Raw genomic sequence first — 26,067 nt, 5'->3', positions numbered from 1 at the left:
ATTGCATCCCTGTTAGCCCTGGGACCCCCCAGAACCCCAAGAAGACCCTGGCAGACCCTGACCCCAACCCCCAGCACAGCCTGGAGGGACACCCAAGCCCTGAGAATGATGTGGCGCTGTCAGCAGGCCCTACTGCACATGTACAGACTTTAAAAGAGTCAATCAACAGCAGAAGCTACAATTTGTCCCTGGCTCTGGCATGAGATGCATAGGCAGAAGCCTGTTGTACCCCCATGAGCCCCAGGGCCCCCAGACCCCCAAGAGGAGCCTGGCAGACCCCGACCCCCAGCATAGCCAGGAGGTAGGTGGAGCCCATGGTGAGAAGGAAGTATCACAGCTGTGGGGTAGCTGAGAGGAGCTGAGGAGGGTCACCGCCCCCCCGGCTCCTACTTGGCCCAACCCCCCCAGGGAGACACACGACTGGTGCTGCCTGGCACATGAGACAGGGGAAGGGGGGGCACATACCTTTCCCCTTTTCCAGTGGGGCAGGGACCCCCCCCCAAGCCCTGACAGCAGTGCGGCACTGTTGGTGCACCCTACTGTGTATGAACAGACTTTAAAATGGCCCACCAATGGCAGAAGCCACAGTTCATCCCCAGCTCTGGCACAAGATGCATGGGCAGAAGCCCTTTGCACCCCCATGAGCCCCAGGACCCCCAGACCCCCAAGAGGACCCCAGAGGACCCTGACCCATGGTGCAGCTGGGAGGTAGGTGGGGCCCATGGTGGGAGGGAAGTAGCAGAGTTGTGGGGCAGCTGAGAGGAGCCAAAGAGGGTCATGCCTCCCACCCTGGCTCCTACTTGACCCAGCCACCCAGGGAGCCACACGACCAGAGCCTCACAAACAGAATGCGGAAACAGGCACACTTCTAGGCCAGCACATGAGTTAGCGAGGGAGGACAAGCAGGAGGACCACAAGGCTTCAGGTGGGGAGCCTGAAGGAAAATGTCTGCACAGTAGTAGCCCAGAATACTACAAGGACCACGGTGGGAGGTACGCATCACACCCCAAAACTCCCCCTGTACATGGACCCCCCTTCTCTGGTACCACCAGGTTCTCCACCAAAATGGAGCCTGTGGTTCTAGCCTCTACCCAGATGGAGCCTGTAGTCCCTGCCCCTACCCAACTGGGACCCATGGCCCTGGCTTCCACTCAGATGGAGCCCCTGGCTTCCTGTGGAGGCTGCCTGACATGGATGCAGGGAGCACTGGGAGCACTGACACCTTCTCTTGTGGGTTGTGCGCAACAGTGGAGGCCCTGGAGTGCCAGACTATGGAACTCCAGGCAATGGTGCAACAGCTGTGAGCCATTAGAGGTGCAGAGCAGGAACTGGACATCTACTTCCAGGCACTCCACTCTATGGCTGACAACACCTTGGTGGAAATAAAGAGCCACCATGATGTCCAGCAAGGGGTTGCCTGGATGGAGGTAGTCTCTGGCCCTAGGAGGCACTGCACCAGCATGACCATTCCCCTGGAGCTGCACAACCATTTCAAACCCCTCACATTGGCTGAGCTGACCAAATTCCCAGCCCCAGCGTGTGAGGTAGGAGGGCCACCAGCAACTGCGCCTAGAAGAAGACATAGAGTAATTGTGGTGAGCAATTCCCTCCTGAGGGGGACAGAGGGTGCCATCTCTCACCCCAACTCCATAGCCCGTGAGTTTTGCTGCCTCCCTGGGGCTTGTGTCCATGATGTGACTCAGAGGATCCCCAAACTCATCTGGCCCTTGGACCACCATCCCATACTACCCATCCATGTGGGCATGAATGACATGGCTTGGAGCAATCCCGGCTGGGTCATGAGTGACTACAGAGCTCTGGGGGCTGGGTGTTCAGGTAGTTTTTTCCTCATTCCTTCCAGTCACAGGTCATGGGCCCTAGAGGGATAGATGAATTGGTGAGGTGAACAGAAGACTCTGGCGATGGTGCCATCACAAGGGGTTTGGCTTCTTTGACCATACTCCACACAGTGAAAGAGATAGCAGACTTTTGGGAAGGGATGGCCTCCACCTCACCTGGAAAAGGAAGAAGTTCTTCTTGGCCAGAATGGCTGACCTACTCAACAGGGATTTAAACTAAAATCACGGGGGGCTGGGCAGTCAAACAACAGTTCTAGTCGAGGTCATGCCAATCACAGTAGTAACAGCTTAGGTAATGCAAGGGAACCCATTCTAATGAAAGCACAAGGAAAGGTCACATCCCATCACATAAGGAAGACTTAACTGCCTGTACACAAGTGCTAGGAGCTTGGGTAACAAGCAAAAGAGGCTGGCCCTTCTCATCGATAAAGATTATAACCTTGTAGGGACAATGGGGACGTGGTGGGACTACTCCTATAACTGGTCAGTAGGTATAGAGGGCTATATCCTCTACAGGAGAGATTGTGTTGGGAAGAGAAGTCGGGGTATAGCTGTCTACATCAAGGAGCAGTACACTTCCCTTCAAAGTGAGTTCATTAACCATGGAAGGCATCTGGGTTAAAATACGGGGAGGAGCATGGGGAAGGGGATATACTCACAGGAGTTTATTACAGACCCTCTAACCAAGAAGAACTGGATCTTAAATTCAAAAGGGAACTGGCTGAGGCTGCATGTTCTTGATGTATGATTGTTATGGGAGACTTCAACCCCCTAGACATCTGGATGAGCACACACGTCCAAGTCTGACCAGTTTTGTAACTTCTCACTTGTATCGATGACCTGTACCTGATGCAAGAGGTGTGTGGGTCAAGTAAGGGAGAGGCACTGTTGGATCTGGTTCTGGCCAAAGAGGATGACCTGGTGAGTGATCTGAAGATCAAGAGCAAGCTTGGTGGCAATGCCCATGATCTGATTACTTTCTCTGTCTAATGCAGGGTGGGCAAGTCTCTCAGTAAAATAGAAATCCTCACCTTTGCCCTAGAAGGGGAGTCCATGAGGAATGGTTGTTCCTAAAGAACTCAATCCTCAAAGTGCAAGGGAAGTTTATCCCATCCCACAGCAAATGCAATCAGAAGGCAGGGAAGCCCCCTTGGCTCAACAGGTAACTTCTGGGTCTCCCAAAACTTAAAAGAGAAGCCTACACCAGATGGAAAACTGGAATCATCACCAAGGAGGACTACTCACCACTAGCCCATACCTGTAGGGAGTGGTCCAGAAAAGCCAAAGCAGTAACCGAGCTCAAGCTAGCCACTAGAATCAAGGATAACAAAAAGTCATTCTTCAGATATGTGGGAATTCAGAGGAAGAACAAAAGCAACGTTGCCCCCCTGCAAGATCAAATGGGACAGCTGAATCTGATGCCCAAGAAAAGGCTAGTCTCCTAAACAATTAGTTTGTGTCAATTTTTCACCTGCCCAAGGGGGTCACACTGTCAGGCAGGACACAAAGCATCCAGGGCTTGGGAGATGAGCCCTTAATTGGTGTAGATCAAGTGAGAGAACACCTTGAGAGGCTTGACATCCATAAGTCCACGGGCCTGAACAGATTGTACCCAAGAATCTTAAAAGAGCTGGCAGACATCATAGCATGCTCTATGGCCAAGACATTTGAAAGCTCATGGCGGTTGGGTGATGTATCAGAAGACTGGAAAAGAGCCAGCATGGTCCCAATCTTCAAGAAAGGGAGGAAGAAAGATCCAGGGAATTACAGACCTATCACTCTGATGTCCATCCCTGGGAAGATTTTGGAGAAAATTATCAAGGGATCCATCTGCAACAGGCTAACAGAAGGCAACTTACTGAATGCCAGTCAACATGGTTTTATTACTGGAAGGTCTTGCCTGACAAACCACATCTCTTTCTATGACCAGGTGATACATTGCCTGGACAAAGGAGATGAGGTTGATCTCATTTATCTGGATTTCAGGAAGGCCTTTGACTTGGTCTCCCATGATGTCCTCATGACCAAGCTGGGGAACTGTGGCCTCGACCATCTCATGGTCCGATGGCTGGGGAGCTGGCTCCGGGGTCAGATACTACTTGATGGGAACAAATCAATGTGGCACAAGGTTACCAGAAGAATACTCCAGGGCTTAGTTGTCAGGCTGGCAAAGTTCACGAATGACACTAAACTATAGGTGAGAGGGTCATGCTGGAAGACAGGCTGAGGATATAAGCTGACCTGGACATGCTTGCAAAGTGGGTGGACCAAAACCTGATGGCATTCAATGTAGAGAAATGCAGGGTTTTCCACCATGGGAGAAAAACACAGCATCATACTTATAGGCTCAGCGGTGCTATGCTCACTAGCACCATGACTGAAAGAGACTTGGGGGTCTTCATTGACCACAAGATGAACATGAGCCACCAGTACAATACCATGGCCAGCAGAGCAAACAAAACTCTGGCATGCATCCACCAATGCATCTTGAGCAAAACCAAGGACATCATCCTCCCACTTTTCTTGGCCTTAGTGAGACTGCAGCTGGAGTACTGCATCTAGTTTTGGGCCCCCCACTTCAGGAAGGGTGTGAATAAGCTCGAGAGAGACCAGAGGAGAGCCACCCATATGGTCAAAGGCCAAGAAAGCAAGACTTTCAACAAAAGGCTGAGGTATATGGAACTCTTCAGCCTGGTGAAGAGAAGGCTCAGGGTGGACTTGGTGTCTGCCTATAAGTATATAAGGGGGGTGTATCAGGATCTGGGAGAACACTTGTTCACCAGGGCTCCCCAAGGGATAACTAGGTCTAATGGCCCTCTAGGACTTCTAGACGGCTGATTCAGACTCAATATAAGGAAAAACTTCTTTTACAGTCCGAAGAAGTCCAAGGTCTGGAACAGACTCTCCCCAGTGGTGGTGCAAGTACCTACTCTGGACTTATTCAAAAGGCATTTGGATGTTTATATTCCTGAAATCATTTGATCCCTGCAGAATTCCTGCCTTTGGCAGGGGGGTTGGACTTGATGATCTCACAAGGTCCCTTCCAGCCCCTAACATCTATGAAACCTATGAAATCTGTGACTTGAGTCCTACTAGTTATAGTTAGTTATATCCAAGTTGAGTTGACTTAATAAATGTGCAGCCTAATTAAATATGTATTTTTATTTTATTTTATTTTATTTATCTTATATTTCTTTCCACATGTCCAGGAAAATGCATATTATATACCATAGCCTCATGTGTAGTGTTATTTACTTTCCTTAAGTGATTCATGTTTTATGCTATATATAGGGTGAACAGCTTTTGAAATCTGTGACGTTCCATGAATCTGAGGCTTGCTCTACAGACCTCTGGAACCAGAAGCTGTATATCCAGAATCAGAAATAGCTGCTTTAGTGTAGTGTTGCAAGCAAGCTAATGAACTCTACTGAGCAGCTAATTAACATGGTCCTAGCTTCCTATAATTTTAGTAAACTGCTTTCATAGGCAACCTGCAGAGAGGACCAAAAGCTGAGAAACCATTGGGAATAGAGTCAGGATATTACTTCCTTGCAGTAGCCCCACAGTACAGCAGTACCTTAGCAACCCCAATCTCTTCTCACCCCTTATTTAAGAAATACATTTCTTTTAAGTCCACTTCCAGTTCTGGGTTATCAAGGAACCAGAACCATAATATGACTACAGTAAAAGCTGTGCTATCTGGCACTTCGTTAGCAGGCATCCTCTATTAACCAGCATGCTGATCAACGTGGCAAAAGCAAAACCAGAAGTCCCACCGCCCAGGGCAAAGCAGCCTGTGTGGGGCCCCTCTCCCTGTCTCCCGGCACACCGATACCAGGGAGTGAAAGTTCTAGCACACTGGACACAGCAGGAGGGGCGGTGGCTCGAACAGGCGGTGGCCTGAACAGACGTCTCTCAGATAACCGGCATATTTGATTAACTGGCACTCCCCATTCCCCCTGGATGCCAGATAACACAGCTTTTGCTGTACATGCACTGGAGACCTGCCAGGAAGAGCCACCAGCAGTTAGCTTGACTTCCTCCCTGTACAGGTTCTGAGATAGTTAATAATTCTCTCCCTAACTTTAGCAAAACATATCCTCTGTCCTGTAAGGGAAGTATACCCAATTGTTCCTGAATATCCCAGGTACCAACTACAATATATTTGGTGGGAAGTTATTGACACTTTCTGTTCTGAAGAATGTGTGCTTCATCTTGCCTTAGCAACGCACGAGGCTCCCTGCTAGTAGCTTCTGCTGCAGCATTTTAGACCAGTTTGCAGTTATCCTCAGAAAAGATCTCCAATCTCTCTTCATTTCCCTGTACTTGATGAGTGATGACCACATTTTTCCATGGTTAAAATGAAACTCGACTAAGACAGACAGACAGACAGATCGATCTGTCTCTCTCTATAGTGATTTTAATCAAAGAAAAATGTGGATTTTGGGTTACTTTTTTTAACTTCAAAAGTTGGGGATTTTTTTTTATCAGAGAAAACCAGGATTCCTGGTGAGGACTAAATTAATTCCTAAAATCCCAAATCATTTTCACCAAGATGTACCTGCTTCTCGGCTGCCATAGAATGAAAGAAGGACATTAGGTGGTCCAAGGCAGTACACTGTCATCTCAGGCTCACCTCACTGGTGAAGCCTACTTCTGAACTTCCTGTGAACCCACAGATTGTGCCCACAGATCCAGACAATGACTCTCATAATCCATTTCCTTGCTTCCTGTAGTGTGCCTCTCCTTCCATTCCAGTCAGCAATGCCACTGACATCCAGTCAGCAGTGCCAGTGATCCACTGATGTGACCTTGTAGAATGGGATAAATAAGTGTTCAGTGCACATAATCTGTAAAATAGGTTACTCCCCTTGGAAGCTCATTCATGAGTCCCAGTGGCAAGACAGCTGATACTGGAATGGTATCAAGTCTGGTAGACTGACAAAGAAGACTAAATACATTCTGTAATCCATATATTTTTTGTAATAGTGAAACATTATACTATTGCTTTGTTGATGCACATCTGGAAGGGAGAGGGGTTGGTAGAGGAAACACCCGTTCATCTGAGGTTAAATATAAACATTTGGAGAGTTCCAGGTACATATTTGTGTTGTAGAGCTAGCTGGTTGTGAAGTCCCATTTTTGTCAGTTTCTTAAAATAAATATATTTTTATATTGCATTAGCAAGATGAACTGGGAATGTTAGCTTTAAGTAAGGAAACGTGAAAGTATTGTAATGCAAATTTTTAGCAGATGTTGTGAATTCATTTTTATTTGCATAGCTGAATCAAGTAATCCCAGGAGCTGAACTATAATTTAGTATTCTGTTTTTTATTCTGCTGCCACATTATCTGAGATGAGGAAACCCCTGCTTAATTGCATGAAGTGCATGAATAAATATTCTAGGATTAAGACACACATATTTTAGTTATTTTTTGTCACCAGAGTTTGAAATGCAGATGTCTTGAAGAGGTTAAGGATGGTATGGCCTAACATAAAAGAATGAAAATTAGACATGGAAAAATCTTAAGACCTTACTCCATCCTCACCAGCAATTCAATATTTCCTTACTTTTCTAGGCATCCTGGGTTGAAGTGTGCTAATTGACTACATTTTTAAAAACTATTCCAGTCTTACAAATTTCAGTCACATTATGGGTTCCATATTGCTTTAGAAACTGGCCATGTGAAGGTTATTGTGGGATCAGAGTCAAGATGTTTCTCCTGGTAATTTATGTGTTTATTTTTATTTTTAATGTTGTCTACAGTTTTGTTGCCTTATCTGAGCTATACTCTGTTAATGCCTATTTGTTGTCTATCATTGGAGGTGTTTGAAGATTGGCTCAATATGATGAAACATCTTCTCACCATTTTGTAGTTAAAAATATATTGATTGATAATGTGGAAAATTAGAAATTCATAAGAAATTCTATCGTGGCAAAAATTGGGGAGCTGGTTAATTTTCCTAAAAGTATATTTCAGGCATTACTGTTTTCTGAATTTCTTCTGCCCGTTATATTCTCTATCAGATTAACACAGAGAAAGTAAATAATCTACTTTCTTTCAGGTTGAACTTAATTTTATTTTTTGTCCTTAATTTTAATTTTTTCATAAATTTGTCCTTTAATTCTGTACTATTCCATGCAGATCTAAGGTAGTAATTAGGATATTAAAAACCTTGAAGCAGTGCTGAGGCACCTGCTTCAAAGCTTTGATATACTGTCATTTGTATTTTTCTTTGTTTCCAGCCATAAGGGAGATTGAAATATATGCATGTGTGTGTACCTCCAAACAAACCTGAATTATTCCTGAAAGCTTTCATGAATTGGTCCTAAAATGAAATGTATTTCAACATTTGTATTCCTTTCATCTAATAGTTATTTAATCCTATCTGAAAAAACCAAATGCAATCAGATTTGCCTAGTATTCATTTTTTATGAGTTCATTGTGCTTTTACATTGGATGGTATGCCCAAGATTTTGATTACATTTATTTTAAGATTTGTCCCATTAGTTAGGGGTTCATGTTAGATTTACAGTGCAATAATTGGAAACTTGTATACTGCATTTGCTTTATCCCCCAACTTTCTGGACCTTCCCCAGTTCTCCATAAGTTTTCAAAAAGTAATCAGCTAATTCCTTTAACACCCAAGGATAAATAATTCTTGAATGTTAAAAGATAACTAGTGTTGAGTTTGTATGTGTGCAGACATGCGCATGTGTGAGCACATATCTGTAATATTTTACCAACATTTTCTCTTATTTTGGTAGCAGTACTCACAAGGTTTCTTTTATGTCTAATTTTTTCAAACATCATTGATTTCCTTAAAAGGCAAAGAATTTTTGTTTGTAGACAGGTCATTGATATCTTCTGGCTTTCATACCATACATTTTCTAATACAAACCTTGTATTTTCCCTGCCCCCCCCACCCTGCACCAAAATCCAAACCACAAAGGCCTGAGATATGAATGCACATTGACAAGTTTTACAAATAAAGTCTGTCTCTTTCCCAAATTTGATAGACAGGCAGTTTGTTGTCTGTGAAAAAAGTGCCAGTTAAATGAACAAACTAAAAAAGTAATCTAAGCATGTGATACATCAATCTTCCTGGCTGTGGAAAAAAAAGAGAGATTTGCTCTGGAACAGGAATTTTAGAGTTCAGCAATTTTAGACTACCTGTTTATAATTCTTTGTGATGATAATTTTCATTTAATGGATTTAAAAACAGAAAAAAAATTGATTATTTTCCTTAATGCCTTATCTTTTGACTACTACGATTAGAATAATGTCATTTTTAGTTGGAAAAAATAATATGATTTTAAAAAAGAGAAGATGAAACTGGAGCTTACAAAACTGCAGTAGCAGGATTGAATTGTTCCCCCCTCCCTTCAGCCGTCATTGGTTATTTAGAAATACATTACTTAACATTGCTACCAGGAAGCAACTGTTGACACTGGATTTGAACCCAGCCCCTATACTTTTGTTCTGGGTGAGCACAATCCTCAGACCAGCCACGACCTTTCCACTCTGAGCCTCTCTCTTTTAGGTGTCAGCAGTCTGGAGGTGGGATGCTGAGGCCCACAGGCCCCCTCCAGTGGGGTGCATGAGATGGGCTGCTGGTATGCCCTCGGACCATGGTGGCCTTGTGGATCCTTCCCAGGAGACAGGGATGGGGATGGGGACCCCTCTTAGGGAACAAGAAGGGGAGGGACAGGGAGGAAGAGAAAGAGGGATGAGAAGGAACAGGGAGGGACCCTTTTGTCCCAGGGGTGCCGGGGTTGCAGGAGAACCCCGACCCAAAATGGAAGGAAGCCCCAACTTACCATCTGCAGGGGCCAAAAGAAGTGAGAAACCACTCACGCAGCTCATCAGCCGCGTTCATATTCAGCTGGGGCCAGGTGACGTCAGCTGGAGACACCACTTGGCAGAAATAAAAGGCAGTACTGGAGGCACAGGAAGGAGGCTGGTGAGCGGAGGCTCGGCAGGGAAGCCTACACCCCAAGAGGCGCAGCCGCTGTGTCAGGCACCCTGGGATGGTGGGGGCGGAGCCTGGGGAGGCACCGACAGCAAAGCCAGCAGAGAAGTGGGCAACAGAGCCAGCGGAGGTGCCAACAGCGGAGCCGACAGCAGCACCAACAGCGAAGCCGGCAGTGGAGCCAGTGGAAGAGCTAGCAGCAGAGCCAGCAGAGGCACTGACAGCGAAGCCGGGGGAGGCACCAGCAGCAGAGCCGGCAGAGGAGCTGGCAGCAGAGCCAGCGGAGGCACCGACAGTGAAGCCAGCAGAGAAGCCGGCAGCAGAGCCAGCAGAAGCACTGGCAGCAGCACCGGCAGAGGAGCCGGCAGCAGCACCAGCAGAGGAGCTGGCAGAGGCATTGGCTGCAGCACCAGCAGAGAAGCCGGCAGCAGCACCGGCAGCGAGGCCAACAGAGGCAGAGGCACCGACTGGCAAGCCAGCAGGGAAGCCCCGGAGAGGAGGTCCACTGGCCGCATCGCTTCGGCAGTCACAGTGGTGGGGATCACACGCTACGTCACAGGGTGGTTGGGATGGGCCACTAGGGATACGGGTTAGTCGGATCCAAGTCTAAGGGCCTCAAAGCCATCATGCTCAAACCGTGATCCAGGGACACTGGGACTTGTGGCTGTAGGGCCACGGGAATCTGGGGGAGAAACCGAGTGGAGCCAGGGACGCCAAAGGGCCAGAAGACCTGTGACCCAAGGTGGCGAGTGGCCGGGGTGTAGGGGAGGTCAGAGCCCCGTGAGTGCCCACTGAGAGGCGTGACGACCCGGAAGGCTGCCTCAAAGGGGAACGACTCCACTGAAGTTCCATTCGAAGTCGTGAAAGGTGAGTTAAGGGGATCCCCGGTCGTCAGCCGGGGTAGCTTTTGGGGTCCACTTGCAAGCCCGGGCCAGGCAAGATTGATAGTCCGGGTTAAGGCGGCATGAGAATGCCTGGTAGAGCAGAGGTGGCACACCTTTGTTAATCTCAAGTCTCTGTTTTTGTCTTCTTCCCCCTTGATGACTCTTCATCCGTGGCTATCTCTGGTTGGCTGTCTCTCTGTGGTCATGCATTCACATAGCCTTCCGGGCTTTCTCCTAATTTGGTCTGTTCCCCCAAAACCAGGACTCAGGCCCCCCTGCTGCTCTGGGGCCTGGTAGCTGGTGTCACCTTCTTATGCTATGGGACAGTATGGTACATACTTCCTTGGTTTCCAGGCTTTGTGTCCTTGTTGTGTTAGACAACCGGTCTGCCTTGAAGGCTGTGATCTTGTGTTATGGCAAGCCTCCCTCAGTTCTCAGGCTGTGGTCATCCATTGGCCTTGTCATGCTAGAAAGCCTGTCTGCTTTCAGGCCTGAGATACTTTGTGTGTGTTAGACCCAAGCTCTTAGAAATCAATTAATCCCTGCTGCCCATCTTGAACCCTTATAATGCATATATCTATACCTTTCAGCTAATTCCCCAAAAACAGGCTTTAAATACTCTTTCCAAGCCAACAGCAACTACTTTCCATGCTAAAGTTTCATTATTTAAATAGCAAAAAGAAAAAAATCTGGACAGACACCGAGTTACTTTGTAACAAATTTGTGTGTTGGTGTTACAAGGAGTGCTATCACTGAAACAAAAGGGTCATTTCTGATACTTGAATCAGACTTCAGTCCCTCTTTTCTTATCTATAAAAGTGTGGAAGTGTTGAGAAAAGTTGCACAAACAATAATCCCGCTATGAAGAATATTACATCTTTGTAGATTTAGTTCAAGCCAAATTGATGTGTTTAAGCTGCTAAGCCCTCTCTTTTGTGCTTCTTGTACTCTGTTTTGTCTGTTTTTCCTGTTTCAGTGTCATGGGTCAGATTCTGCCTTTTTTGCTCATAATCGAGTAGTACTTTATATTGCAAGTAGTCTCACTGGAACCAAGCCTGCAGTGTTTGTTCTAATGACTAAAGGTTTTGTGTATGTACAGAACTACAAGTACAGACACAGCCCATATACGCAAATTCAAATACATAAGTAATATTCTCAAAATCAACATGATTCTATTTAAGGTTATTGTGCTATTACCTGAACCTAGGAATATTCCATCTCAGCAAAAAGCAGCTGGCTTGTTCTTGTCACTTGTGGGTTTAAGGAAGTGATGGATTCAGTATTCCATATTTACAAGCTATATGAAGTGGTTATATTAGTGTCAAGCTAACCCCCACCCCCAAACAAAACTAAAAAAAAAAAAGATCCTCCTCACTTCCCCAACCCCCTCCGCCCCCACCCCAACCTCCCTAAAGAAAAAAACACTCCTTATAAACAGGGATTCTGGTTTTCTCCAATAAAAAAAAAAAAAAAATCCCAATTTTTGGATTTAAAAAAGTAACCCAAAATTCACATTTTTCCATGATTTAAATGAAACACCACTATATTTATATGTCTATATATTAGTGGCATTCCATTTTAATCATGGAAAAATGTGGATTTTGGGTTACTTTTTTAAATCCAAAAATTGGGGGTTTTCTTTAATCAGAAAACCAGGATCTCTGCTCATAAATAACTGCCTATATGAGGGCTACTGGTTGGGGCAGGGTTACCACATGACTGGGTTTTCCCAGACATGTCCTCTTTTTTGGCCCCCTGTCCTTGTGTCTGGGCAGGTTTTTAAAATGCGAGCGAATGTCTGGGTTTTTGCTCTGCCTCTGCTTTCATGGGGACTAACAGCTTGGCTGCTTGGGGCTGAAAGCAGCAGGCAAGGTGATTGGTTGTTGGGGGCCACATGCTCTGCACACAGGCCTCAGCAAGCTGTTCCCAGGTAAGAGACTATGTATGTGTGTGTGTGTGTTCATACAGGAGCTGCATGGGCAACAGGGCTGCAGGGCAGGGGGCTGAGGGTTGGGAGTGAGGGACACTGGTAGTGCTGGGTGGGGAAGGGAGTGTAGGAGTGAGGGGCAGAGGCAGGTTATGGGTATATCACTGCCCCCCCTCCCCTTCTCCTCCCTCCTTCCCCCCATAGGTGTCCTCTTTTTTTATTCTGGAAATATGGTAACCCTAGGTTGAGGGGGGCACTATCCACAATTGACCACAAATGGTATGTAACTAAGCCAACCTGTTCAATCTGTATGTCAGCCTGCTTCACAAGGCACAAAATGCATTGCCCCAAACTGTCTGTGCAATGTGAAAGTCAGGCTGGGTAGTTTGCTAAACTCTGCTGAGCAAGAGAGTATTTAGTTAGGGAAATGGGCCTTCTCCCAGTATTATTTTTCAAAATGGGAAGGACAGAGGGAATAAAGAACGTGACCCTGCTACCAATCATCTAACCTACTTGCTGCCCATTGGCATACCCACTAGCAGCAGCAGGAAAAGTGATTGCAGCTGAAGAAGCTCTTGCCACAGGTTTGCGGCTTTGGTCCAATGGATCCCTTATGTTTGTCAGGCTTAAAGCTTTTGTATTGGAGCTGTTAATCAAAGATTCACTCTCTTTATTCCATACAGAACTTTTTCATGATTTTACCTAATTGACCCCCACAAGTTAGGATGTCATAGGAGCACTGGGCATGCTCACAAGTCTGCAAGCTATACTGTACATTAATCATGTTGGGCAGAATATACAACTCTGCCCTTGGGAAGCCAGATTTGTGTGTCCATACAAGACTGAATTAGGTCAAAATTTTGAGGGGAAAGACTCTCCTTTTAGAAGGGGTGGACCTGTCAAGCTGCCAGCACACCCAAGATTACATTTCATAGAGGTAAAAATTGATGCATTGTAAAGGTTGCATGTAAATTGAAATTTAATTATACAAATCTGTGCTACAAATTCAGAATGTGTACAGTATTATCTGCTATTATGTAATGAGTGGCAATAGCTAAAGGTATTCTTTTTTGCTATTTAATTCAAATGACCAATTTGTAGAGGACAACAAAGTTACTACAATATGTGTTAGACAATGGGAGTTACAACATCTGCTATAATAATGATATTTTATTAGTAATGTTCATAGTCCTTATTTAAGTTGATATATTTGGTCTTAGAGGTATTTGGAGCTTTCAAAATGCCACGGCATATGTGAAATAAAGCTAATAAGCCCAAGCCACACAGCTTGCTTCTTCCTAAATAAAAAATTGATAGAATCAAAGTCTGAAAAATGGTTAAAAATTCAAAAGACATGACATTAATTTTAGAGATAAAAGTGATATGACAGTATCAGGAATAAAAGTATTTGCATATCTTAAATACTTACATAGCCATTACCATAATTTTTGAAAACTCCAAGTCTTTGATATACTTAACCTTGTAACATAACGGTAAGATAATGAAATACTGTTATTTACATTTTACAGACAAGCAGTTGAGGCACAGAGAAACTAACTCCTTTGTCCAATGTTAAAGAAAGTCTGGCAGACCCAGGAAATGAATCTAGATTTTGGAGTGTTCCTTCTCCTCCAGTAGTGCCTTAGCTTAAAGTCCTTCCTTTTCGTCTAAGCTAGAGTCCATTTTAACTAATAGAAGGGGGCCTAAACTCAAATCAATGAGTGAATACATTTTCATGCTATCATAGACTTTTAAGAACAGAAAGGACCAATTGAGCATCTAGTCTGACCTCCTGTATCAGATAGGCAATAGAATTTTATCTATTTATGCTCATATGCAGTTCAGTAACCTGTGGGTGTCTAAAGTAGGTCTGATCAAAACTCAAAATTTCAGGTTTGTGGGGAAAATATGGGCTGTTTCTAAAATATTTTTCTGAGATTAAATATGCTCGCTGGGACCTGGGCAGAGGGTCAATTTTAGTTGGGTCAGTTTCAGTGCTGCTATTAAATGATGAGCACCAGTGAAACTGACAACATTCATGTCAATTTTAGTTAGCAGCTGCTGGAACTGCTGGAGTCCTGAGCCAGCTGGCTCCCCAGCTGCAAGAGTTGGATTGTTCAGGGAGCCAGCTAGCTTGATTGTCTGGCAGCAGTGTGGTCCTCCATCACCAAGCAGTCTGCAGGATGGATCTACTCCAGAACTACAGACTCTGGAGGCTCTGTGGCAGTTCTATTATGCATCTATCCAACTGCTAACACAGAAGTCCTATGGTCCCTAGTTCCACATGCTGGGACTGCCATGAAATGTGGTTCATAGCTGGCTGCCCAGGATAAAACAAGTATTGTAGGCAAATTTCAAAACCTGTCTGTGCTCCATTGGAAGAATCATCAAATGTGACATGTCTCCAAAATGTTTTCCTTTCAGTTAATTGAAATTAATAGTGTAATGGAGAATTGCATCAAGTCTTGCTTTGGAGATTACAAAACAGAGAATCTACCACTTTTTTCAGTAGATTTTTTTAGTCACCCTCACTCTTAAAATGTGTACCTTATTCTTGTTTAAATTTTGGTGCCTTAAATTTCCAGTCATTGTTCCTTGCAAAATCTTTTTTCTGGTACATCAAAGATCTCATTATGACACAGTATTTTCCTTCTGTGAAGTACTTGTGCATTACATTATAAACAAGCATTGTCTTGATCTTCCTTTTGATAAACTAAACAGATTAAGTTTCATGAATCTCTTACTGTAAGGCATTTTAAAGCCCTCAGACTGTTGAAAAAATACTAATTTTAAATTGATAGAAACCTTTCTCAACACAGTCTAACCACATTACTTACAAATGAATTCCTCCTTAATATTCAGGATGCCACCTTCAAAAGGAGAGCTCAAGAGCACGCCTAGTCTTTGGGGTCAGAGCACTTTGCTAGGAAGCAGGAGATGCAGGTTCAAGCCCCTTCTGGTTAAAGGGACCATATAATCTGAGCCTCCTGGTCCCTGTACAAATGCCCTAAGCATTAAGTTATTGGCCTGACAAGATGGGTGGACTCTCTTCCCTCCCACCAACAAAAATTTTAAGATGTCTTCAGCCTTGCTCACATAGCTGGGCTCACATAGCTGGCCAATTTTATTTCCCATAGGCCAGCATGGGCTATGCTGAACTAAAACTATGTATAAGTGCCAAAAATTGCAGTTACACAGCTACATACATGCCTTTTATGCATGCAGAGTGGAATAGGATATAGCTTCAGTCTCTAGTGTATGTGAGAATGGCTGTTACTGGGAGTAACACCCCCTGCCACTCCCTTCAGAATAATTTCAGTGGCATTTTTCTGTGTTTTTAGGATTTGGGTGGTTGGGATTGGGCCCTTGCCAACCCACACTCTTGCCATAGTGTAGACCAGACATGGCCAGCTTGCAGCATGGTTACACAGTGGCAGGGGCAGCCTCTGGGTATGATACATGCCCAGGCCCAGATTAATACATAGGCAAAGTAGACGCATGCCTAGGGCCCTGAGCTTCAGGAGGTCCCGGTCCTTCCCTCTGCACTGGTGGTGTGAATGGCTCTGTCCACCTCCCTTTCCTTCCCCTCCCCTCTGCTGGTCTTGCTGTTTCAGTGGCTGCTTTCTAGGGGTGGCTCTGAGCCCTGCTCCCCGCAGGAGACAACACTAGGGTAGGGAGGGGGGTCTCACCCAGTCTGAGACCCACGAGTTTGTTTGTCTAGGGCCCACTAAAGGGTTAATCTGGCTCTGCACATGCCACACTGAGGAGAGGACAGACCACACAGCAGCAGATAGGGCAGGGAGAAGAAAGCAGGTGGTTATGGAGCCCAGGGCAGGGAGCAGAAAGCTGAGCACAGATAGGGTAAGGAAAGGTAACAAAGTAGTACTCAGGGAGGATGCAGGACTAATTTGTTGGACTTCTGCAAAAAAGGTTAACCCCTTTGATGTAGATGTATCACAAAATAATTTTCAAGGTATATGAAAATTATTAATACTCTTAATACTTTTCATTACGGGAGTTAATCAGGGATGTTGGGAAGCATCCTAACAGCATAAACTTCATACGCATAATGTCTGTCTGTTGTTACCACACTCAGAATAACTGCTGAGTTTTCAAGGTAGATATCTTTGCAGAGATATGGCACAGAGCCACAGAGGAATTTACAAAGATTTGAGACACTGACTGTGCCAGCACTAGAACTGTGGTGTTTATACTATTAAATCATGTAGAACTGAGATGGCAACTAACAGCTTTGACAGATATACCCTCCAGGTTTGGAATATGCTTTTGTATTATCTAGTTGAACAAATATTCCTTTTCTGATATTTTTCAGGTATAAGGACTTGGCTGATACAGCAGTGGGAGAGAAGAAGAAGCTGCCTGCCAAGGAGAAATGTCGTCTTGTTCTTCAGCAGTGCAAATTACAAGGCTGGCAGGTTTGTGACCTACAAAACAACTAAAATATCATCTTAGATCTTTAAATAAGCAAGTTGACTCAGGTCCATTATGGGAAGCCACCACATTCTTTGCATATTCCTCAATTTCTTGGTGTAGTTAAGGCTTTAAGTGTATCCTTTGGAATAGAGTCAATCCAATATATTGAGCTTAGTAGCTCATCCCTAGCTAGGTTCATTAATATATACAGCAAAATCAAGAAGCATTCTTGTTGGGAGCAAGGGGGTGCAATTAATTATACATACATATTTTGATTTAGGCCCATATTTTTAAATGCATTGAAGTGCCTAAGTCTATGTCTTACGGATTTTCCAAATGCATAAAAATGTCTACCTTTTCCCATCAGGCTACCTAGCAAAGGAAAGCATGTGCTCTAGAATCATAGATTTAAGGAAAGTGGGGATCATTATGGTCTTCTAATTTGACTTCCTGTAACTCAGGCCAAAAGTTATAAGCATGACAAAAGATAAAAATAATAAAATAGTCTCATACTCTCCATGCAGATTTCTTAACTCAGCTTCAGCCTGAATTCCAGGGTTATGTTCTGTACTCCATACAAAAATATTCCTGTTAAAACACATTCTGATATAAAGATATGATATTTTAGCTTCCAAGTAGGCAAAATTGAAAATGTCACTAATCTCAGAACTTCATTTAGGGCTACAAACATCAAGTTGGGAAAATGCTAAGGAACTGTAATTATATATTGTGATCCAAATGGGAAGTGATCTGCATGATGCCTGTCAAGTTCAGCTCTACAGGAGTCAGAAATAATGCTACAGCCAAAGAATATAAAAGCTTTTGGCCAGCAGCAAATATCTTCAATTCAAGACTTGTATTTGATAACAAACCTGAAACCTTGAAAGATATGAATGTAAAGTGGGCATAATAAAATAGCATCCCTGCTGCACAAAGATTGAAGCTTGCGATCTCAAATTATTTTGGAGGTTCCAAGTGCAGCATAATGTAATCACTCAAAAGTGAAGGTAAATACAGCAGATATGAACAAAGAAATAAATTACAATATCTTAATAGGGGAGGTGGGGATTTACTGCATTTCAGCTGCTCTACAGAAATTGCCTACATGGTGGTTCTTGTCCCACAATAAGTGAAAGCTAAATTATGGTAGCTTATCCATGTTTCTTTGAGGGCTAAGCTATGATTGGTTAACTTCCAAGTAAAATCAGGGTAAGAGTATGTACATGGACAAATACCATCGAGTGGTTGATGTTCTGTAACTCAGCAATCCCTAACTTATTGTAATTTATTTGTCTTTTCCCTAATGCACTGAGGAAGAGGGTGTCAGCATGGTTAAACTTGTACCTGCTCATTCAGGCTAAGGAGTCAAGATGACTATATATGAAGCTAACCACATCATTCCCTTAGATGTTGTTGGTTACAGAATGTGCTGTCTTAACCAAATAAGCCTGTTGGAGCATCTCAGCTCAGGCATACCTAGATCCTATTTATTTGTTATGATAGAATACAGAGTCCTTAAAATCACAAAACACCTGAAAGATTCATGCAGTAAATTAAATAGAAATGAAAAGTTTTGAATAAAGGATCAAGGATTAAGAAGAACATGAAAGGAAAATTACCTGACAAGTGACTGACCTTTCTCTCCACATACATGCCCCAGACAATGAAGTTCTGTGAGGAGTGGGAAAAAAGTGATCATGACTTAAGTACAGAACTAATATGATGAGAAGAAAATAGAAGCATGATGAATTTAAGGGTTCACTGTAGATAGGTGTCCAGTGAATACAAGACTGACATCAGCACATTACATGCCAAATAAAAAAATGATCTAGGTTCCCAGCATCAGTGAGTAATGTTTGTCACACAATCCTTCTTTTTCATTATCTTTTTTGACTTGTTTGACTAATCATGAAAGTTGAACTTTAAACAAGAGTCTAAATAAGGAAGCTTACACAATCACTAGTTGTCATGGACGCCCTCCTCTATGCTGTAACAGCAGAGGAATTATTAAAAGGAGGGAGAGAAAGAAAAGGAAAAGAGGAGTTAGTAACACAGAATGATGTCAGCTAACAAAGCTAGAGAAAAGGAGTCATCATGTACTGCATCACTAAGAATTACATAGGATGTAGGGGTGTAGATAACCAGTTTAGTCAGCCCTGGTGCCACCAGTAATTATTTCAAATGAATCACTGTCCTAGCCTGTTAGCATAGGAAATAAATTTACCTGATGTAGGGGATCGTGAATAAGTCAAGGCACTGTCTTCCTTGGCATCTTTACTTGTTACTCCCTGAAGAACAATAGCTGGCTGATTGATACATATAAAATCCCAACAAAGTCTGAAGTTTAGGAGAAAGTGATGGAACTCTAAAATAAGTCCCCCTCTTTCTGTGACATCAAAGGAAGTGACTGCCAGCCATGGTGTAACAAGCTGAGTTGGTGCCTGGGACAAATCCTGCCAGAAGTTGGAGAGGGGGTTGGGAGTGTTCGGGTGGCAGTGGGGCACAAGTTCTGGGGGAGCTGGAGACACATGGATTCTGAGGGCAGGGGACAGTGGCCTCACCCATGCCAGTGAACAGCAATCTCAAGTGCTAGATAAAGTAGGCTACTCTAGAGCAGTGCCACCATCACCCCCCACCCCCACAGAGTCTGTGCCCTAGTAGCACTGCCATACGGGAATTTCAGAGCAGTTCTGGCTGCTGCTGCTGCTGCTGCTGCCATGCATGCTCTGCCGGCCCCAGCTATTAGTCTTAAAGTTTCCTGGGAACTATTTTGGAGTCCCCGCATTGCAGTGCTGACGGAGTGCAAACCCTGCGTGGATGGGGGAAGCACACCTCCTGACAAGGCACTTTGGGCAGGTGCCCCTCTCAGCTGCCCCTCGTTGTGCTCCTGGTTGCCAGTAAATTCAGAGATGGAGGAGAAATAAGTACGTTCTGGACTACTTTTTCTATAGCAGAATGAGCCTGGGTCATAAATTATTTAACCTTGTCACTAGAATTTTGTTGCTCCTCGCATATTGTGTGATACTGACTAAAAAAAAAAAAAAAAAAAAAAGAACCTTTGTGCCCAGATCAGCTCCCAGAAATGAAAAAAAAAAAATGCAAATTTGGTTTAACTTGGCATTTTTTTCTCCAGCTTTTTAGCTTAACTAATTAGTCCGGAGAGCTTTTAATTAACTAACATCAACAACAATATCCCCATAGCCTACTCACTGAACAAGTTCCCTTTTCTGCCCCTGCCTCCAAATACTAGAGAGATGATGAGAAAAAAATATAGAGGATAGTGAGCAAAACCCAGAGACAGAATTTATTCATGCTTTATTTTCTAGTGGTTTATAGAATGAAAGAGCAAACACCCTCAGCTGACCATGACACAGTGCTGGCTTCATAGCTTCCATGTTGAAAGGAGACTATTAGAAAAACATTAGTAGTTTTATGGAAGTTTGTTGTTAGCGTAGAAAGCTGAACCAAAGATGACTCTCACAAGACAAAAAGGAGCTATTATTGAAGCTGGCATATAATAGAGCTTCTACAGATGCACTTAGTTTAACTACTGCAATGTGAGTTGTAAAAAATCATAGTCTTATTAACAAAAGACATGCTTTAATCATTTCTCTCTGTTGCTAAATAGAGCTTTCTTTTCAATTAAATATTGATTCAACTGGTGTACAGCCATATAACCAGCTGTAGCTGCTTGCTGCAAAGAAAACTATTAGTATACTGCTATGTAAAATAGAAAATTGAATCTCTAAATCCAAGTACAGTAGTCATATTCCATCAGCTTTGAAAAAAATCAGCCTGATCCAATAGATTTTTTAAATCTGAATTCAGTAGAACTTTTGCCATTGATATGCGCAGGATCAGGATCCTAACTTGTGGGTCAAATTCAGCACATGTATCAAATGACTATTAAGCTATCACTGTACTGGAGATGAATCTACTAGTCTCCAGCATATTATATAATCATTTTGTAGTAGGAAACTCACCAAGTCATTGCCATATTCATTTGTTTTACCACACAATGATGTGTTCACTAAGCAAAGTGAACTCTTCCTAAGAAGTCCAGCTTTGCAAATATTAACATAGTTTGGGTCAAATATATGGTACAAACAGTCCTTGCCTATTCATACTGACAGAAGGAATCTTTCATCTTTTGGACAGTCATTCCTTACACTATTGAACTTGCAAATATGAATTCAATGAAGATAGAATTAGCACAACAGTTCATTGAGCTTCCTTGTTAAAACTTTAAATTATGACTGGGAAAGTCAACTGTGTAAAGTTAGCCTTCTTCTCACATTGAAAGCATTATTTGTGCATTTTTTGTTTTAAAATTATGCCAGAAGGAAAAAAAAACCCCATAAACTATGGCTGTTTATACAGCCATCAAAAGTTAGCCTGGAACAAGTAAGACTTAATTAGAGTGGCTCTTTCAATTTTTGAATACTAGAAATGCTACGTTGAGTTAGAAACAGGAATCCTAAATATTATATATGTATATATCAAAAGTCTTGTTTTAATATTTACTTTAACTTTTGAAGTGACTTCTATCTCATCTACTGAGCCCTTAGTGATTTGGGTCTGGTCATAACACCTGAACTAGTCAGATCTTATAAACAGAGAAGAGGGGGACAAGCAAGGTTTTTAGTTGGGTGGGAAGGCTCAGAAGAACAATAGGTTCTGAAGAAAATAGTACTGATAATTCACTAGTTCTCTGAGAGTTAATACTGCCCAACCATGTTCTCTGATAGTCTGTGTTGCTGAAGATTATGCTGGTACATTCACAAAAATGACTGGTAATGAGGTTATAGCCCATAATGTTCCTGGTTCAATCCTCTCCAGCATAGCTGTCCAACTTCAGAGTCCCCGGGGGCCACACAAAATACCAATCATGGACCCCAGGCTGACTACCATGTGGACTGCATGCCATAGGAGCTACATGTCCTATGTCTCTTCTCAGAACTCACCATGCTGGCAGCATGAGCCTGTCACTACTGTCACCACCATGCAGGCAGTGTAAGTCCCTCCACTGCCATAAGTCCCTCTGAAAACCCTTGCCTGCTCTCCTCCCCCTTTTTGGGCATCATGAGCCCCTCCAATTCACACCCCCATCCCTGTCACACAAGCAGGTCTAGCCCCCACCATCACAGGCAGCCAAGCATATCCATCTTCACCACATGGGCAGTGGGCTCACAGGGCCTCTCCTGCCATGCTACCCTGCCTCAGAGACACTGCCCACTGAAGCAGCAGGAATAATAAGGGGTACAGGAGATAGGGAGGAGTCCAGAGGCCTCATGTATACTTCTTGCAACCTATGGGCCACCCGTTGGACAGCTCTGGTCTTCAGAATGGAGAGCCTCCAAATACTAAGATACTTAAAAATATGTATTTTTAAAAACAATTTCATCATTGGCTGCCCAATATGAGGATAATGTCTGCCAGTGGGGAAATTACTAGTGAGTTTTAAGGTGGTTGAGGAGTCCAGTCCATGCTCTGCAGCAAGTTTTTCCTCAAATATGACAAGTGGTGCCTTGGAGGGGATACAACTGTTGGCCAGAATGTTGCATGCTTTCCTTCCTCCTCTGCCATTTCTCAGCTTACTGAGCAAGACAGTTGTCTTTGAAGTGGGCTGTAGCTTGATGTATGATGTAGCACCACCGAGACCTGTTACCAGCCAGCACTTTCCAATTTGTAGAGTTGATACCACCCTTCATAACATATTTTCATAGATTTCATAGACATTAGGGCTGGAAGGGACCTCGGAAGATCATCGAGTCCAGCCCCCTGCCACAGGGGCAGGAAGTCAGCTGGGGTCATAGGATCCCAGCAAGATAAGCATCCAGTTTGCTCTTGAAGGTGTTCAATGTAGGCGCTTGAATCACCTCCGGTGGCAGGCTGTTCCAGACCTTGGGGGCTCAGACAGAAAAGAAATTCTTCCTTATGTCTAGCCTGAAATGGTCTTGTAGTAGTTTATGACCATTCGACCTAGTCATCATCTCTTAGGGCGCTCTGATGAACAAACGTTCCCCCAGATACTGGTGGTCACCCCTGATAAACTTATAGGTGGCCATCAGATCACCCCTGAGCCTGTGCTTTTCCAGGCTAAAGAGCCCCAGGGCTCTCAGCCTGTCATCGTAAGGTCTGCTTCCCTGACCTCTGATCATGTGCGTGGCTCTTCTCTGGACTCTCTCAAGCTTCTCCACATCCTTTTTGAATTGTGGAGCCCAAAACTGGATGCAGTACTCCAGCTGCGGCCTCACTAAGGCCGAGTACAAGGGGAGAATGACGTCCCGGGATTTTCTTGAGAAGCATCTATGGATGCAAGCCAGCGTTTTGGTCGCTTTACTAGCCGCAGCATCGCATTGCAGGCTCATGTTCATGTTGTAGTCAATGATGACCCCCAAGTCTCTTTCTTCCATAGTGCTAGCCAACATAGCACTGCCGAGCCTATAAGGATGCTGTGGGTTTTTCTTCCCAAGGTGGAGAACCTTGCATTTATCGGCGTTGAACACCATCAGATTCTCGTCCACCAACTGGCTGAGCCTGTCCAGGTCAGCCTGGATCACCCACCTGTCTTCTGGTGTGGATGCTTTGCCCCAAAGTTTGGTGTCATCGGCGAACTTGGCCAGTCCGCTTCTGACTCCAGTGTCCACATCATTAATGAAGATGTTGAACAGTATGCGTCCAAGGACAGAGCCTTGGGGGACCCCACTGGTCACAGGACACCACGATGAGTGACTTCCATCAATTACTACCCTCTGGGTCTGACCCCGGAGCCAATTTTCCAGCCAGTGGATCGTGAAGGACCCAAGGCGACAATTGGCCAGTTTCTCCAAGAGGCGATCATGGAAAACTAGATGGAAGGCTTTTTTGAAGTCAAGATATATGACATCAATCTCTTCTCCCTTGTCCAGGTGATAGGTCACCTGGTCGTAGAAGGAAATGAGATTGGTCAAGCAAGACCTACCCACAACAAACCCGTGCTGGCTATTCCTTAAGATGTTGGAGTCAGCCAGTCCATTAAGGATGGCCTCTTTAATAAACTTTTCTAAGATCTTCCCCGGGATAGAAGTCAGGCTGATGGGCCTATAGTTAGCCGGATCCACTTTCTTCCCTTTCTTGAAGATAGGCACCACATTGGCCTTCTTCCAGTCTTCGGACACTACACCAGAGTGCCAAGAGTTTTCAAAGATCCGTGCTAGAGGCTGGGCTATGATGCTCGCCAGCTCCTTGAGTACCCTGGGGTGAAGATTGTCAGGGCCGGCTGACTTGAAGGTATCCAGCTTCTCAAGATGTTCCTTCATGAAGTCAGCATCAATGGAGGGCAGGGGATCACCCTCACCCAGACTTCCCTGTCCCGTAGCGGGCATGTGCGTCCCATGGGGCTGATGAAAGACTGACGCAAAGTACCTATTTAATAGGTTGGCTTTTTCCTGGGCGTCAGTTGTCAGTTGCCCCATATGCTTTTATGGTGTCCTTGTAGCACTTCCTCTGCCCTCCATGGGTCCACCTACCATGCCTAAGTTGAGAGAAGAGAACTTGCTTTGGGAGATGAGTGTTGGCCATCTGCACACCATTGCCAGCCCATTGGAGTTGGTGTTTCATGATCTTTGCCTCAGTGCTGGTTATGTTAGTGCAGAGAGGATGCTGGCATTGGTGCAGTGGTCTTCCCATGTAATGTGAAGGATCTTCCTGAGGCAATGCTGATGGAACCATTCCAGCTGCTTAAGGTGGCTTTGATATGTCACGCACGTTTCACACCTGTAGAGTAGCATGGGGATAACCACTGCATTGTAGACCAGGATCTCAGTTTCCATCTGCAGATTTCAGTCAGCAAAGACACGGTGAAGCAGCTTTCCAAAGGATATGCTGGCACAGCCAATCCTGTGTTTGATTTCTACATCAAGACTGAGTAACCAGGAGAGGTAACTGCCAAGGTATAGGAAATGCTTGATGTTTTCCAGAGGTTCTCAACCAATGGTAATTTGTGGGAGAAGAGGTTGTGCTTGTGCTGGAGGAGGCTGATAGAGCACCTTGGTCTTCCCAATGTTAAGGGAGATTCCCAGTCTATGATAGGTACCTGAGAAAAGGTCAAGAGTGGACTGCAGATCAGTCTCAGTGTGCACGAGGATAATACATTCATCAGCATACTTAAGGTCAGCGATGCCAGTTTTGATAACTTTCATTTTGCTGTGAAGGTGCCGCAGGTTGAAAAGATTACTGTCAATTTGATACTCAACCCCAATTCCAGGATGAAAGCAGTCATGGATGAGAATCAAAATCACAGTAAGATAGATTGAGAAAAAGGTTGGGGCAATGATGCAGGCCTGCTTGACACTAGTACAGTTGGTAAATGGGTCTGTCTCTGATCCACTGCAGAGGACTGTGGTGGTCATTCCATCATGGAGTGGCAGTCATTCCATCATGGAGTAGCTTGAGGACACTAATGAACAACCAAACCTAGCCAGCACCTTCTATAAGGCTTCATGACTGATGGAATCGAAGGCTTTGGTTAGGTCAATGAATTACATAAGCAGCTCCTGATGTTACACTTCTCCTGAATCTGTTGTGCAACAAAAATCATGTCAGTGGTACCCCAAGATGGTCTAAAGCCACACTGGGATTCTGGAAGGACATCTTTGGCAAGGGGGAGGAGGCAATTCAAAAGGATGTAAGTAAGAATCTTTCCAGAAACAGAGAAGAAGGAAACTCCTTGGTAGTCCTCACACACTAACTTGTCCCCTTTCTTGAAGATGGTCACAATGTTGGCATTCTGTAAGTCAGGTGGAACTTCCTCATTAACGCATATTTTGATGAGAAGTTGGTGAAAATTTTGTGCTAGTGCTGTTCCACCAGCTTTGAAGACCTCTGTAAGGATGCCATCTGGGTCTGGTGCCTTATTGTTCTTGGTCTGAGTGATGGCATGCCAGACTTCCTTGAAGGATGTGGGATCAGCAAGAGGTTCTATTAGTGGGTGTTAAGGGATGGACTC

The 26,067-nt window shown here is 44.3% G+C and overlaps 1 protein-coding gene across 3 annotated transcripts in view; it reads left to right on the top strand.

The window, feature by feature from the left end:
- The window catches only part of MYO16 (myosin XVI), a 662,110-nt gene that overhangs the window by 517,056 nt on the left and 118,987 nt on the right, over nucleotides 1–26,067 (top strand). For all 3 annotated transcript variants that reach the window (XM_059721092.1, XM_059721091.1, XM_059721093.1), the window contains one exon: nucleotides 16,978–17,080. In XM_059721092.1, coding sequence (XP_059577075.1) covers nucleotides 16,978–17,080 — 103 coding nt within the window. The remainder of the gene's footprint in view (nucleotides 1–16,977; nucleotides 17,081–26,067) is intronic.

Source organism: Alligator mississippiensis, chromosome 1 (assembly GCF_030867095.1).
Source record: "Alligator mississippiensis isolate rAllMis1 chromosome 1, rAllMis1, whole genome shotgun sequence".
Lineage (NCBI taxonomy): Eukaryota > Metazoa > Chordata > Crocodylia > Alligatoridae > Alligator > Alligator mississippiensis.
This window is presented reverse-complemented; position numbering and strand designations above follow the sequence as displayed.